Genomic DNA, 16,948 nt, shown 5'->3' with positions numbered 1-16,948 from the left:
AGGTAGGGAGAAAGTGGGAACTCTCTACCCCGTCCCCAGCTTGCAATTTCCCTTGCAGTCCTGGATCAACACTGAGCCTTGCCCAGGTGCTGACTTGGCCAGCGTTGCTAAGGCCCAATGTAAAGCTAGTCCATGGCTTATGTCTACCATGTTTCTGTGACCCCAGCGTAGTCATATCAGGTGGATTCAATGATAGGCTTTGGAGTCTCAATCCCTGTCTTCTGGGGCCACCTGGCCAGTATGGAGGTACACAATGATTTTATCACCATAAAATAGGGCAGCCAGGGTTGAAGTACCCTAAGTGTCTGGAAAACCTGTCAAAGGAGGCCATGCCTGCCAGTCAGGTTTTCTAACTGAGCTCCCAGACCCAGGATTATACCTGTTGCCTCCTCAGAAGGCAAGCAAGACTGACTCTCCACTGGCCTCCAGCCCAGCCCCTGAGCCTCTCCCCATTATGCCTCTCTGAGCTTGGCTTCCTGCCTTGCAGGTTTCATACTACAACCAGGCCACCCCCGGCTTTCTCAACTATGTGACCACCAACGTGGCAGGCCTGTCCACGGAATTCTACAATACATTCAAGGCTTGTGAGAGTTTCCTGTTGGAAAACCGGAATGACCTGGCCCCCAGCCTGCAGACCCTCTAGGGACCACCCCACCCTGCCCCAGGACTTACACAGTGCGTGGAGCAAAGCAGAGGCATTTATTCACCATGACTCCCCAGGGAAGCCTTCCACATTAGATGGTCCAGTCCTACTGGATGGTCAGTTCCTGCTTACATCTGCCAGCAAGTCTTCTCGGTACTCCTGGGGTATCCTATAATAGACTCGGGTCCTGTCCACAGCCCTGGCCACCCACAACCCAGCCCATACATCGGCATAGCTGTCCCCAGCAATGCTGTGGTGCACTGTGACAGTGGCTCGAGGAGAGGCTGCCAGCAGCCTGGTTACAGCTCTGGCTGTACTCCGGCCCAGTGGCCCAGCCTGCAGCTGGAAGGACACAGGTTGCCAGAGCCCCTGACACAGCTCCAGCATATCTGTGACCATCTGCTCCTGATAGCCATTGCCCAGCACCTCTTCAGGCCAGCCTGGTGCCACAGTCACATGGGGGAAAACCTCAGCCACAGCTGTAAGCAGCTCTCTGCCAGCCACATGGCCAGGGACCACAAAATTACCATGTGAGACTGTGGCCCCCACCCACACAGGCCAGGGCAGATGGCCAAGGGTGGAGAGGTGTGCCAGCGTGGCCAGGGATGGCCGGAGAGCTGCGGGTTCCACTATGTTCACATGGATACCCCAGCGCCTGGGGTGTACAGCCAGCTGCAGCAGACATGTCTCCAGGGTCATAACAAGACCACCTGGGGTACGCAGGATGGGCACAGGGTTCCCAACTTCAGGTTGCTGGAGGCCGACATCCAGCAGGATCATGCCTTCTCTGTCTGGAAGAGGCAACAGTGTTTGGAGTACCTGTTATTATGGGATGTCAGTGTCTCTTGGTAAAGGGGCAGGGGAGGCCATGGGCACAGACAAGGAGGAACTGGTACCAGCTGTTCTTGAGTCTACCAGCCCCGTCTCAGGCTCCAAATGCTGTGACTGGTGACTCTCAGGCAGACATGACAAATTGTTGGCTCAGTTCATGGCCTTCCCAGTGACTCAGAGCTGGGTCACCAGCCACTCTTCTAGTCACAGTGTGACTGAGGGCTCAAGGCTGCTCTTGACATGATTCCTCCCACTTTGTATTCAGTGTGAGGCTTATCATGTTGCCATGGTAACTGAGAACGAAGTTACCCATCCAGGCAAATGACAGACCTGTGGGTTAGCCAGGAGCTTTAGGGCTGCGGCAGACTCACCAGGGACAGTGATGGCTGCTGTTCTCCCACTACCATTCACTTGTAGAGCCAGCCACTCCACCTCTAGACCATCACTCCTGGGCTGCTGGAGAAGAGGGATCAGGCTGCCACCTGTGTAGTAGGTTCGCTTCCGGGTGCTGTTCACTATGGGACCCAACATTGCCAAGGTGAAAGGACCACTCTCCACGGTTACACCCTGGCTTTCCTGCATCCTAAACCTTGTAGCTGTCAGTAGTTCCCTCTTGGATAGGTTAAAAGTTGTTGTCTCAAGGTCTGACAACCAGTACACAGTTTACTGGGCCAGAAACCAGATGGGGCTAGAGCTGAAGGACCTAAAAGCTGGTCTCCGCTGCCCCTTGGGATGGCGTAAGGGTATGTGCTCCTAGACTCAGGGTCCAGAGGACAAGGGGTTTGCATGGTGGCATCTGGCTCATGAATTAGTGGGCACAGAAGAGGGCTGTGCTCTGAAACACTAGTGCCACCAAAGATGAGTGGCTGTGGAAACAAGGGGAGGTTGGCTTGGTTCTGATCAAGCTACATTTCTATAAATTCCTTGTAGTTTTGGACCTCCCTTTCCTTCTCTATCGACCAGACACCCGCTTTGTGGATAGGTGAAGCTTGGATAGCATACTATCCCAGAGGCAGAACACAAGATCTCAGAATGGTTCCTGTCTCCTGTTCCACCTAGAACTCTCCCCTTCTAGATGCCCCCCCCCCACTTCTGCTTCCATACCCAACCAAGGCTGTCCTGAGCAGAAACCTCCCCTTCTAGATCCCCTTCCTACAGGCCAGCTGCTTGAACTGCGACAGGACAGGCTCAAAGAGGTCATAGTAGATTTGGTGGATGGCACTGCTGTCCCGGATGAAGAGGAGATCGTCTACCGACACGGGGTCTGAGGCACCCTGCCACAGTGTCAGGCTGTACCTGGGATCAGAGAGCTGACTCAGTGCCCACCTGGGCCCAGAAAGACCCTCAGCTCTACTCCTATGCTCAGAACTGAATGCCAGCTGAGCCCAGGAGTAGACATCTGTCCTCCAGCTTCCCACTAGCATCTCCTGAGCACCATCCCTTCCAGAGGATGGTGGAAAGCAGGACTTCAGGGAGTGAGAGGATGTGCGCACTTGGGATGTCTGTTTCTGAGTTACCATCAATGGAAGTAGCGAACAGCTTGTCTGTCACCAGAGGAGTACAAGCCAGAGGCAGGGCATTGTAGGAGGTTGTTAGGCCTGGGCAAGATGATCTTTAGGACCCCCTTCTGCCATGTTCATCTTAGATCAGAGCCCAGGATAGGTTTGGAACCAGAAGAGGGGGCTTCACCTCTCAGATTGGCCCAGGAGCCAGCTGAAGTGGGGCCAAGCGGCCCGTGCCATGAAAGCCCGAACTGGGAAGGTGACCCTCTGGGGCAGCGCGCCCACCAGCTCCTGCATCTTCTCTACCATGGCTTGGGTGTATGTGCTGTTGGGCAGCTGAGGCACATAAAGAGTGGTAAAGCCAGGAGAAATGGTGACCTCTGGATACTTCTCCTGGACAAGTGCCAGGAACCTGCAGAGAACAGAGAGATATCCACCTTTGCAGACCACCCCAGCCCCCTATTGTGGGTTCTTGTTGAGTTGTGCTTGGAGGTTGGCAACATAGCTCTAAAGAGCAACAGTGGTCTGCACAGGCTCCTGCTGATACTACCACCCTGTGTAGTCTGGGAGCTGTGGAGTCCCTACTCTGCCTCTGGTGGTCACTTCAGCCTTCCATTCTTAAAGAGACAGTGACGGTCTGGCAGGGCAGGTAGGTAGGGCCTTTTAAATGTCCCCATGTGGACCGATGGGGTTGAGTAAGACTTGTAAGGTGTGCAGGTCTGCAAGCTACCAGCTGGCTTCGAGTCCCCAAAGTTTCAGATTCCCATTTTTTCTTTTTTATATGAGCCAAGCATGATGGCACATGCCTGTCATCTCAGCACTTGGGAGGTGGTGACAGGAGCGTTAACACTTCCTTCATCCCCAGCTACATAGTGAGTACAGGGCTAGCCTGGGCTATATGAAACTGTCTCAAAGCAATACATCAAAAAGAATTATTTGAATTTTGTTCAATGCGGATTTCTATAGGAAAGTTATGTCACCTACCACCCAGCCTCCCTGAGGAGAGAAGCCTTTGTTTGTCTTGGGCTCTAGACTACATCTTAAAAATTATTTTCTTCAACTATATATCATTTTGAGACTCACAGTAAATATTGGGTGGGTGGCTGGGCAGATGGAGGGAGAGGTACCTGTAGACCACAAAGCTTGGGGAGGGAAAGGGTTATGGGAACCTTAGCTCTGCCATTTTGTAGACTTAGACAGGCCATTTAATCTCTCAAAGATAGTTTCTAAACTTACAAAATGAAGATGACTAGTTGCTACCTCATTCTCCTAAGAATTCAGCTGTATTCTGCAAGTAAAGTGCTTGAAACGGTGCCTGGGGTCACAATAAACTTGCAAGAGCACGCTTCCGCTGTTGTGAATTTTCACATCTGAAAAATGGGGAAAACGTACTTCTAGCCGGTCAAGGGGCTGGATTTTCTGGAGGGCCAGGGAGGGAGCTATCATCTTTTTATAACTTCTAGCAGGTCAAGTCCTGTGCATGTTACTGGAGTGACAGAAAGGACATCTCTGTCTGCTCCCTAAGAGTCCACAATGGAACAGGGGTGACAAACATGTAAGTCAACAGCAACGGTCCAATGGAATCAGGGCTGAGGGGCCCAGGGAAAGTTCTTCAGGAACCTGGGGTAGGTACTAGGGACACTTCTGGAGATGGCAGAGACTGGGAAAAGGCTCTAGAAAAAGGAGGACAACTAGGCATGCTGGTGAATATCAGGAATAGCAGAGATGGAGACAGAAGGATTTCAGGTTCAAGGCCAGCCTGAATTATATGCAGAGTTCAAGGCTGTTCAGGGCTGCATGAGAACTCATCTTCTCACCACCACAAAAAAGGTAGAAAAAGAACTAATCCAAGGAACAAACACAAACAATGAAGGTATAGTGGCCCATAGCTGTAACCCTGGTACTAGGAGAAAAAGGCAGCAGGAGCCGCACAAATACAAGGCAGCTGGCCCATATAAGGAGTTCCAGGACAGCAAGGTCTGTATAGAGAGACTGTGTCTTAAAAACACACAAAGGGGGCAGGCACGTGCTCACAGGTGAGCTGTTTGCCACCAGGACTGATGATGACCTAGGAGCCCCAGACCCCACGTGGTGAAGAGAAAAACAAACTCTTGAAAGTCATCCTTTGACTTCCACACGTGCACTGTGGCACACAGGCATAAACACACAGACAGGGCAAAGGGAAAGGCTCAGTGCCGAGGCCTCATGGTGGGACCGGCAAATGCAACAAAGGTCCCCCTGTGTCCCCATTCATGCTCGGTGCTGACAGAAGAGGACTGGACCCGGTGGGCAGAGGGTGAACACTCACTGTGTAGCGTTGATCTCCACCGAGATAGGCACATTGGGGCCCCTCATGATGTCAGCATTGATCCACACCGGTCTCCGAATCCTGCCAGTCTCAGTCAGGTGCCGGAGGAGGTCCAGGGAGGGGCCCACAGCCTTGAGGCTCTTGAAGTCCAGTTTGATGCCTGCAGGGAAGGGGCAAGGGCTGGGGAACCGGGCATCAACTTGCTGGGTAGGAAGAGCTGGTAAGGGTGGGGCAGGTCTTGGGAGAGTGGGAAGATGGGAGCAGATGGTGGTGGGGTGTGAGGACAGCTTTCAGGCAGGGAGAGCCAACACTTGAGAAGAAGAGGTCCCCTCTCCATCCCAGGTAGGCAGAGGTTAAAAAAAAAAAAAAATAGCTAAAGGCCTGGGCTGGTTCAGGGAGACTAAGGCATGAAAGAGTTTCTGGACAGCAGGGCAGAGTCTGAGTTCTGAATCCCAACAGCCTGTGAGGGGTCCACTAGGCCTCCAGGAAGTGACATTTGAGTAGAGAGGTTAACTAGGTAGAAAAAGCACCCAGTATGAATGACTGCCCATCTTAACTGTGGAGCCAAGAGATGAGTCTTCCAAGTTAGAGATGTTGAAAGCCAAGCCAGGACAAGGGGAGCCATGGAGGATGAAAGCAGAGAAGTCACAGGTGTTTGGTAGTTAGATGAGGCTCCGAGGAAGACAGTCCGTGGGAGAAATGACATGGTTGTGACGGGAGAGTGCAGCTGTGGAGTGGCTGAGGTGGGGTGGGGGTGGGGGTGGTGGTGGTGGGGGGGGTGGTGGGGTGGGTGGGGATGAAGGGGATGAGGGAGAAGGTGGCCTTGGGGTGAGACCTCCATCCGGACTAGGAAAGGGGAGTTGGAGGCAAGAGAGTTTGGCTTTGAACACTTTATATCCAGTTCTGTGGACCCACAGGGATACCTTGACCCTGTTTGGCCCTTTGCAGTTTACTCTGCACTTTCATGTCCCTGTCTCACCTGTGGAGAGAACCCGTGGGTTGCATTTCCTCTTGCCCACCTCACTTAGCTCCCCCCGAGCCTGAGTGATGGAAGTCTGGAAAGTGAGCAGCTCAGGGTGGGCCCTGGAGTACCCTCACCCAAGAGGAATCCCTACTTAAGGGCAGGGGGCTGGGGAGCCAGTAGGACTGGCGGAGGGATCAGAGGGATGCCTTACCCTTCTGAGACGAGGCCAGTACAGCTTCCAGCCACTGCTGCAGGGTGTTGTCACTGTAAATGGCTGGAGGGTGGGCCATAATGGGCACCCCAGTCTCATTGGCTGTGGTGAACCCTTCTACAGTGACATCTGCCTCCAAGACCATGACATTGCCTATTTTTTTAAGAGGGAGAACTCAATCAGTACTTTTAAAAAAATACTTATCTATCTATAATTCTATCTATCTACCATCTATCATCTATTTATCATCTATCATCATCATCTATCACCTGTCTATCTACCATCTATCATTCTATCTAGCTATCATCTATTTAGCTATAATTCATCATTCTATCTATCTGTCTATCATCTGTCTGTCTGTGTCTGTCTGTCATCTCCTGTGTGTTTGCACATGCACCATGGCTTACGTGTAGTGATCACATGACAACTTGCAGGAGTCAGATCTCCATCAACCATGTGGGTCCTGAATGAAGATCACACTCAGGTCATCAGACTTGGTGGCAAGTGTCTTTACCTGCTGAGTCATACAGAGGCTTCTCAAGTGTCATTTTCAACTTTAACTTTTTTTTTTTTTTTTTTTTTTTTTAAATGAATCTCTCTGGCTGGTCTGGAATTCTTGTTATGTAGACCAAAATGGCCTCAAATTCACAGAGATCCGCCTGCCTCTGCTCCTGAGTGCCGGGATTAAAGATGAAGTACCACCACACCTGACCTGCTTGGGTTATTGATTATTTTTTTTTTTTATCTCTCTGAATAGAATTTGAGTGAGGTATGCACAGGAGCATCGAAAACCTCTAGTGTCAACTTACTGCCAAGACTACACGTCTAGCCGTGTCTTCACTAGCAACTAGGTGCTATTTTTATCTGTTAATTTCATGTAGTTAACACAGGTGAGCCCTTGAGTATTTAGTCTAAATGGAGCTCAGACCTTTGGTGTCAACTTTAATGCGTACAAATGTCAACACAACATGCAACCATCCAATTGTAGATTTTGTAGTTTGGGGTGGGGCTGAGGTTCTCATCTCTCAGTTAGACCACTCTTCCATCCTGGAGCGTTGCCTGAATCCATCTCTTCCTAAGGGCCACAGCCCTCCAGAGTCCTCCCTCCATGAGGGTGGAGCTGGTCAATGCCGGAAGCACTTTAGAGATGACTAGGGAATGATGACCCCGAGCAAATCAATGACAGAAAAGGAAAGACTATGCCAGTGTGGGATTATAGGATTTACACTTGTAATCCCAGCGTTAGGGATGATGAGACAGGTCTTGCTGTGGGTTTGAGGCTGATCTGGGGTACATAGCAAGTTCAAAGTCAGCCTGGGCCAAATACTGAGGTTGTATCTAAAAAACAAACACACACAGCAAATTCAAGGCCAACCATCCAGGCCTAGGGAAGTGAGATAGCTCATGTACTGCCTCTGACAATTTAAAAAACACATTTGCTTTTATTTTATGTGTTCAAGTGACTGGCTACATGTATGTACATGTACCACCTATGTGCCTGGTGCCAGTGGAAGACGCAGAGAACATCAGATCCCCTGGAACTGGAGTCACAGACAATCGCGAGCTACCATGTGGATGCTGGGAACTGAACCTAGGCCCTCTACAAAAGCAGCAAGTGCTTTTAAGCACTGAGCCTTCTCCCCAGCCCTCATGCCTGAGAATGTTATCAGTGTTCTTTAAAGTCCAGGTGCTGGGTTTTTAGGAGGCAGAATGAACACAGGCTGTTGCTGGCACCGTTTTTGTTTGTTTTTTTGTTTTTTTTTTTCTGGGGACAGAGTCTTACTCTGTTACGCCAGGTATCCTGGAACATATTGTACAGCCCAGGCTGGCCTCAAGCTCCTGAGCAGCCCCCTGCTCATGATTATAGAACTGTGCCAGCATGCTCAGCAGTTTACTTCTACTGTTGAGATAGTTCTGTTTTGTGGCCCTGCTAGCCTGAAACTTGGATTTTCTGCCTCAGTCTCCCAGGGCCAGGATCACAGGGGTGTGAGTTGTGGGTCATCAGTCCATCCTGTCCTTGCACTGGATAGCCCAACTCTGGAGTTGGGACTGTTGTCCTCATTGGTGAGCAGGGACAAGTTCCCTGGCCTTAGAACACCATCAGCGACCTCAGAACCCATTGTGAGCCCTGATGGCCTATGGATGTTATGAAATGAATTTTATTTTTTTAAAGGTAATTGGCCCCCATAAGCTCATAGGGAGTGGCACATTAGGAGGTGTGGTTTTGTAAGTGTAGGTGTGGCCTTGTTGGAGGAAGTGTGTCACTGTGAGGTGGGCTTTGAGTCTCCTCAAGCTACATCCAGTTTACTTCCTGTTGCCTGTGGATCAGGATGTGGAACTCCCAGCTTGTTCTCCAACACCATGTCTGTCTGCACGTGACCATGTTCCACCATGATGACAATGGACCAAACCTCTGAAACTGTAAGCTACCCCAATTAAAAGTGTTACTTTGTAAAGAGTTGCCACGCTTATGGTGTCTCTTCACAGCAGTTTTACCCTAAGACAGCATGTGTTTTGCCTGTATATGTGTATGTGTGTCATGTATATGCCTGATGTCTCAGGGGCCAGAGGGCATTGGATCCTCTGGACCTGGATAACATACATTTATGAACCACCTTGTGAGTGCTGGGAACAAAATCCAGGTCTCCTCTGCAAGAGCAGCAAGAAGCTGAGCCATCTCTCCAGCTTCCACCAAGTTCTTTCTTAACTTTGCCTACGTGAACATACAGTGGGTAGAGTCCACAAGGTTTGGGGAATAGAGAATCTAGGCCCGAGCAGGGTACCTGGCAGACACTGGCGTGGCAGAAACTAGGTGTGGTGGCACACATCAATAATCCCAGTACTTGGAGCCTGGAGGCAGGAGGGTTAAGAGTTCAGGGCTAGCCTAAGTTACACAGAGCCCATATTACAAGGGCGGAGCTGGGGGTGTAACTCACTGTTAGAGTGCCTATGTAGTATGCATAAAAGCCTTCCAACACTGCCAAAATCAAATAATTCCAAATCAAGCATGGTTTCTGTCTGTCTGTCTGTCATCTGAGCAGGGACCCTACCATTGCTCCATAAGTGGGACGAAGACAGATGGAAATACTGTCAGCCTGATTGGCGTTCCTGAGGTGTTCATTTGCATGTCCTGTCCTCCTGGACGGTCCTCTCTGTTACTACTGAAAGTGGTGGACGTTCTGGAAGCTGGGCCAGGGCTCTGACTTGCTAGGGATAAGGGACCAAGGAAGTGAGGAGGACATTGGATCCTCAGGGGGCAGGGAACATGCCCAGTTGCCAAGCCCTTCACTCGCCCACCATTGAGTTGTGTGAGCATGGAGGCTGAGTGTGCAGATCCTGAGTCCACACACTTGTAAGCTGTGTGACACAGCCCAGATTACTGACCTCTCTGTGCTCGTTTCCTCATCTGTTAAGAATTAAATAGTAACGTATCCCAGGTTAAGCAATTCACTAAGTGTTAATTATTATTTACACTTAGCGAGGGTAACCCAGGACCATCTGGTATGCTTCTGCTGTCTCAACACAATTACTAATAATGACCTTGTTTGCAATCATGCAGGCCCCAGTTTGGATGGCGGATGACTCACTACCAGCCCACATTTACCCAGGAGGGGACATCACTTGCCTGAAATCACTGCCAGCATTCCCCTATCCCACCTCCAGGAGTCTCTTGTAGCCCATGCTAGTCTGGAACTTTCTAAATGACCCAGGATGACCCTGAAGTCTTAACCATCCTCCCTGACTGTCCCAGTGCTGGGATTACAGGTGTGCCCCACCATGCCTGGCCAGAATCATGGCTAGTAAATACAAAGGTAAAATTTGAATTTTGGGGGGGGGGCTGCCTCCACTGCACTCTGGCTTTTGCTCTCAATCTGCACATCCAACCCTGACCATACCAACTCTGCCAGCTCCCTCAGAGGCCTGCTCCAGGGGCCTGACAGCAAGGAACTGGGCCCTCTCTAGCAAGAGTGAGTCTTTGTGTTCCTTGCTGCCAGCCCCACCCCACCCCACCCCACCCTCATGCCTCCTCACTGTGCTAGGGCTGCCCTGGGTGAAGCTAGGTGGCAGGTCCTTTTGGCATCCCCTCAGGCCTTATCTTCCCCTTCTTTCCAACTTGGTTCCCTTGTCAGGGCAGAGGACGTTCTGTTCTGTTAAGGTTTTGTGTGTGTGTGTGTGTGTGTGTGTGTGTGTGTGTGTGTGTGTGTGGCGTGGTGTGTGTGTGTGAGGTGTGGCTCACCCTCCTCTAGGGTGAAATTCTCAGCACTCAGAGATAAAGGAAAGACTCTTTAATTAGTGCACAGTCGTAGCCGCTAGCGGTTGCTCAAATAGGCCCAGGCTGGGTCAGAAATATTCATAGCTTGTATAGCAATAGGTACTGTCATCATCATCTTGTCTATGTGACCGTTGACATCCCAGGGTGGTCCTTTTGTCCCCACCCCAAAGGAGATTTTTCCCAGAGCTAAGCAGATATCCCACAAGCTAATGTTTGCAGGCTCCTAGTTAAGACAGCCTCATGGTTAGCAACGGGACTTGCTGTCTGCCCTCTCCCACAGAATGAAGACGGGGCTGGCAGACATACAGAAGCAGAGGCCAGTAGCTCAGATCAGAGACAGTGTCTCATTCCTGTGTCACACAGTGTCTTCTGATCAAGCATGGTTGATGTCAAAGCTTGCCATTTCCTTTTCCCCTTCACTCCCAGTCACCAAGGCTGTCACCAAGCTGTCGGAAGGCATAGCTCAAGTAGCTAGTGGTGGATTGGGTCTCTCCTGGCCTGCCCTCTCCTCACTGGCCATTTAGGCATCCAGCCAACCAGTTCTTACATGTCAGGTGACCCTGGATGAGACCCTGGGATGCTCATCTGAGATCAGGAGATGTCCCTCTTCCTCCCCCTCCCACTTCTTTCTGACACGGTTTCAATACGTAGCCCATGCCAAGGTGGAACTGGTGATCCTCTTGCCTGGGCTCTGGGGTTACAGGTCGGCAGGAGATTTTTCTTGGATGGTGGTTCTCACAGTGAGGTTCTAAACAGCAGTGTGGCCTGGGAGTTCTCAGGCCACATCCACACGCTGAATGGGGACCTGTGTCTTCCAAAGCAAACTTAAGCCAGGGATCCCCACACCTGCCTTCCATGGCTTGGAGTTCATGAATTTCTCAATAGCTGCCAAAGAGAACCCAGGGACTCAGATCACAGACTTTGGGGAGACTTTGGGGCTAATGTGTGTTGGCCTCACTCCTGTGTGACAACAGAGCTTGGTCACCTAATTTCTCTGAGTTTCCATTTGTCTTCTATGAATGGTGCCCAGGAGCATGGGTTTCGGGGGACCTCCGTACAGTGTGTGGGGGGGTGTGCCTGTCACTGACACGACACCATGACAGTTCTCCACGCTGACTCTAAGAAGTTACCCATGCATCCACAGACTGTTTCAGGAGCTCTGTCAAGTTCACATCTCTGGTTTCTTAGTCCTGGAGGTCAAAGGCCCCCTTAGCAGGGACCATCAGCCCTTGACAGGTTGAGGGGAGGTTGTTGGAGTGAGTACAGTATAGCGATGAGCATGGAATCAGAACCTGGTCTAAATTCAGGGCTCGGAGCTCACCAGCTGCTCGATCTGAGTGGCCTCAGCCCTCAGCCCTGCTCCCTCAGGGTGGCAGGTATATGAAAGAGCCACCATAGAGTTGCTGTGATCCCCTGATCTCTGACCCCAAGCAGGATGGCTAGACTTACTGTTCAGGGCAGCCTCCATCTCTTTCTTGCTATTGGCTGCGTGGTACCAGGTGACCAGCAGGCCATCCCGTTGGTTGATATGGCCTGTGCTTAGCATGTAGTCTAGCATGTCAGCATCCGAGCGGCAAACTGCATCTTGCTCACAGCCTGAAACCAAGGCCAAGGGGTTGTTATCATCATCTCCCACTCGGTCTAGCGTGCTTAGCTATAATTCTACCACTATGAATCCAGCATATGTCTTCTATCCAGTAGACAGAAAGAAGGACCCACAGCCCCTGGTTCAGTAACACACAGTGAGCCTAGCCTTGTGGTCCATGTCTCTAATCCTAGCAGTTGAGAGGCCACAGCAGGAAGATTGGCACTGGTATGAGCCCAGCCAGGACTACATAGTCAGTTCCAGGAGAGTTGGGCCATAGAATAAAAATCTTCTCAAATAGGGGCTGGAGATGTGGCTCCTTGGTGGGGTGCTTTCTTGCCTAGAATGTAAGGCTCTGGACTTTACACCTAGTCAGCACATAAACTGCCTGAATTGGCACACACCTGGCATCCCATCACCAGGGGGGTAGAGGCAGGGGTATCAGAAGTTCGAGGTTGTCCTAGGCTGCATAGTGAGCTGGGGATCAATCTGGGATACATGAGTCCTTGCCTCAAAACTCAGACAAACAAGGGCTGTCAAGATGGCTCAGCGGGAAGGAAAATTGCCTCCAAGCCTGGTGACCTGAGTTTAATCACTGAACCCCACATGGTAAAAGGAGGAAACTGGCTCCCACAAACTGTCCTTTGTTACACACACACACACACACACACACACACACACACACACACACACACTAAATAAATAAATAAATAAATGTAAAAAACAAAACCCAGCCAGAAGACCAGGAACTGTACGGATTCCTGGGGTCTCAGAGACCATTATGTTGGCTTTGGGTCATTAGGAAAAGGAATGGCATTCAGGAGGTACCTGGAGGGATGGTGTACACTCGACAGGACAGGAGTATATGGATAATGCTGGACTGAAAGAACAGTGAAAGCTTAGCCCTAGGAAAGATTTGAACAGGGATGGGCAATGCCTGTTCCTCATAGAAGAAGGAGGGCTTGATCCCCAGTGGAGGAGTTGGGTCTGTGCAGGAAAAGGGACCAGGGGGTGGTTTAGAAAGAGCATACTTGCTGCCAAGAGCAGCCGCTGGTAACAGCCCATGGAATCAGAGTCCCTGCTAGAGTCTAGGCAAGAAGAGTCCTGAGCTTCTGAGGGCAGTGCAGGGGGCGGGGTGGGGGGTGGAGAGGAGGGTGGGAAGCACAGCCTCAGAATCAGGGTAGGCGCAGGTTTGAGGAGGCTGCTTCTGGGTGCCTAGAGAGCCCTTTATCTAGGAGAGGTTGCAAGGACCAGCAGGTGAGTAGGAAGAGTGTGAAGGCCGCTTGGAGTGCTCTCTAAGAAGGAATGGCCCTCCAAAAGCACGGAGGGCTGAAGGCTGAGATTTGGTGATCACGGGAAAGTCAACCCTAGCACCTTCTGTTAGGGATGAAGGCTGAGCAGGGCTGAAGTACCAAAGAGCTGAATAGACGGAGCTTAGTGGGGTAAGGGTTGAGAAACGGTGGGCGATGGGGAGGGGGGGGACACCGCAGTGCAGGAAGGAGAGTTCCTACCTGGTTGGCTGCCCCGATGCAGGGTGAGGCCCAGGACCATTGAAATGGTCAACACCAGGGTCACACTGACACTGCCAGCAAGGATCCACTTGGCCTGGCTGTTCGAACACCACTTCTTACAGGACATTTTGACCCTCACTGGAGAGAGTTCCCTGCCAGACTCCACAGGCTCAGTCCCTGAGGCGCCCTGCAGCTGAGATCTGGTGGGAGGCAGGAGCCTGCAGCACCCAGACCTCGGGTCTGGCCACTCCTGCAGCCTGGGCGGAGAGAGCTAAGAAGAAACCTTGCCCTCCTGCCATCCCTCACCTCCTTCCCCTCACCCATGCTGTATCTTAGCAGGCTAAGCAGAAAACCCTGCCATCCCCCAAACGACCTTTGAGCACAGCAGGGAGCAGTGGAGGGTTGGATGGAGCCCGACCCCTGGGGCAGGAGTAGGAGGTGAGGGATCTGTTCTGGCTGCTCTGGGTTTCCTGGGGGCCTGGAGCAAGCCGAGGTGTCCTTCCAAGCCTCGATTTACCCCCATGTGGAAGGAGGCAGCTGAAGTGGACTGTCTCTTCTCTCCTTTCAATCTAGACCTTTCTGCCCTGCTCCAGGGACAAGAGCAGATGAGATCTGCCCTAGGGACATGAATTTCCTTCTATCTGAGATGGTGACTGATAGACAGGGCTGGGATGGGAGTTGATAGTCCTGGCACGTGAACCTGGGTGAATATAGGCCATCTCTGGGCAGGATTGAGTCACCAGCTTAGGCAGAGAAAGTGTGTGTGTGCGTGTGCGCATGTGTGTGTGTGTGTGTGTGTGTGTGTGAGAGAGAGAGAGAGAGAGAGAGAGCGCCCCTATTTCACAGGTCAGGCTGGAATCATGGCCAGCTGTGAGTAGTGTGCAGAGAGACTGCAGCTTAGGAGTTAGGAGACAGTAGGTGACAGGTGAATGGCTAAATGAGTGCTAAATTTTCTGTATTCCTTGGCAATGACAATGAACACAATGTAGTTTTTGCTTTTCCAAGAAGTTTATTGCTTGTCACAAGACCACTGTCAAATGGTTCCTGTGTTCCCAGGTCACAGAAGACTGTCCCAAGTCACATTTGTGCCACATGTAAGCACAGGCCCTGCTGTGTCTAGTGACAATGGGAAGCACGTTGCTCTAGGGTCACAATTAATACCAGGGCTCAACAAATCTCAGCGGAGAACCCCATCAGTGGGTAAAGGTGTTGCCACCAAGCCAAGTTTAATCGTCAGGAAGACTAGAACACTCTAACCACTGAGCCATCTCTCCACCCCCACCGAACTGTCTGACAGCCCTCCTTTCACCTGGGACCCACTGATCAGGCCAGGCTGCCTGACCAACCAGCCCCAGAGTTTCTCCATTTTCTCTGTGCTAGGGTCACAAGCATGCTCTGTCATGCCTGCCTTAAATCTTAGATCTTCAGGAGGGCCCTTGATGTTCAGAAGTGTAGACTTCCTCAGCAACATTGCAAGTTTGAAGCTATCCTGGAAATCACTAGATTGTTTCAGAAATTAAAACAAAAAGTTCTGGAACTCTCAATGGTAGAACATTTACACACTCTCTCTCTCTCTCTCTCTCTCTCTCTCTCTCTCTCTCTGTGTGTGTGTGTGTGTGTGTGCTCACGCCCAGGCGCGTGTGCACCCTGGGTTCAACCCCCAGGACTGGGGGAACAAAAAGAGGCTGGAGAAAAGGAGGGCTCTCGTAGTGTTCTGTTTCTCTTTTTCTTTTGCATGTATTTGTGTGTGTGGTGTGTGGCAGCCAAAGGTTGACATCTGTCATCTTCTTTGATGTTGCTTCATTTTATATACTGAGACAGGGTCTCTCATTTGAACTACAGCTTGTTAATTTGGTTACTCTGGCTACTCACCTTGCTCTGGGGGTCCCTTGTCTTTGCTTTCTGACCACTGCGACTGCAGGCAGGCCATTGTGCCCACCCACCTCGCATGTGGGTGCTGAGGACTCAAACTACGGAAAATAAAAAACCATTTGTTCTGTGGCAGATATGAATGGGCATGGCTTAGGAACATGGGTTCCAGTTTTCCTAAATGAACACGGTAACATGGATTTTTTTAATGCTAGAAAAAAAAAGCATCAGCGTATTTGGAGAGGGCGGTGGGGCTACGGCAGGGTAGAGAACAGATACAGAGGCGATCTGGTGGTATTATTAGTGATGGAGATGGTGGGGAGCTGGCTGTGTCAAGTGATCCTTTCTAAGATGTTCTTGGAAAAGTCAAGAAGGTGTTAGGTCACATATAGGTTGATAGTAAGTGGCTATTAAAAGGAGTGAAGAGCCAGGCATGATAGCACACACCTTTAATCTTAGCACTCATGAGTCAGAGCCGGAAGTATGGTCAAGGCAGTGTCTCTCTCCTCTCCACATCCTCTCCTCCTTCTCTGGTGCGTGTTATCTGAGTTGGGGTTCCGGAACTTGCTCTGTAGACCAGGCTGGCCTTGAATTCACAGAGGCCTGGCTCAGCCTCCTGAGTGCTGGGATTAAAGGCGTGCGCCATCACTGCCAGAAGTGAGGGGTATTTATCAATGCCAGCTGCAAAAGAAAGGAAACGCCTTACTTTATTGATTAAAGGGGAGGAGTTTCTGACGAGAGAGGCAGGCTTACTATACGGTGAATGTCTGTGAGGCTGCCATGTGCTAGATTAGGTATAATATATAACCACACATCAGGCTGCCTTGGGCCTGGCAGCAGGACACTGATTCTGTTCTCTTGCCCTACCTGGGTCTCCTGTGTTTGAGTCACAGCAGAGAACCACCTGCTGTAGTAGGGATGGGAGGGAAGCTGTAGCTGTGGCTAATCTCACAGAGACAGCATCTGTAGCCTGACAGGAAGGAACACCCCTCTGACCCCCGAGAGCTTTGTAGTTCTTAGATTGGACTGGGGTGGGGCTCACAACTGTTAGACAAGCTCTCTACTATAGAACTTAACCCTGAGTTCTCTCTCTCTCTCTCTCTAACCTTGTTTTGAGACAGGACTCACTAAGTTGCCAAGGTGGCCTCGAATTTTCTGTAGCCCATTCAACTTGTGTCTCAGCCTCCTTGGTAGCCGGGATTACAAGCATGTGCCACCAGGCCCCACTCCTCTCTTTTGAGACAGGAATGC

At 50.9% G+C, this 16,948-nt stretch overlaps 2 protein-coding genes across 3 annotated transcripts in view; one reads left to right on the top strand and one right to left on the bottom strand.

Moving 5' to 3' along the window:
- The window catches only part of Acot11 (acyl-CoA thioesterase 11), a 52,807-nt gene extending 48,488 nt beyond the window's left edge, over positions 1 to 4,319 (top strand). For both annotated transcript variants that reach the window (XM_051188361.1, XM_051188360.1), the window contains exon 16: positions 488 to 4,319. In XM_051188361.1, coding sequence (XP_051044318.1) covers positions 488 to 643 — 156 coding nt within the window. In that variant the 3' untranslated portion in view covers positions 644 to 4,319. The remainder of the gene's footprint in view (positions 1 to 487) is intronic.
- Fam151a (family with sequence similarity 151 member A) lies at positions 704 to 14,141 on the bottom strand. The gene is given in 8 exon segments (XM_051188321.1): positions 704 to 1,434; positions 1,846 to 1,989; positions 2,631 to 2,770; positions 3,164 to 3,388; positions 5,285 to 5,444; positions 6,460 to 6,612; positions 12,182 to 12,328; positions 13,829 to 14,141. Coding segments are annotated over 8 exon segments (1,827 nt in total). The 5' UTR covers positions 13,956 to 14,141.
- Between the last annotated feature and the right edge of the window lie 2,807 nt (positions 14,142 to 16,948).

Source organism: Phodopus roborovskii, unplaced genomic scaffold (genome assembly GCF_943737965.1).
Source record: "Phodopus roborovskii unplaced genomic scaffold, PHOROB, whole genome shotgun sequence".
In the NCBI taxonomy this organism is placed as follows: domain Eukaryota; kingdom Metazoa; phylum Chordata; class Mammalia; order Rodentia; family Cricetidae; genus Phodopus; species Phodopus roborovskii.
The sequence above is the reverse complement of the archived record's forward strand: the minus strand, read 5'-3'. Positions and strand labels throughout refer to the sequence as shown.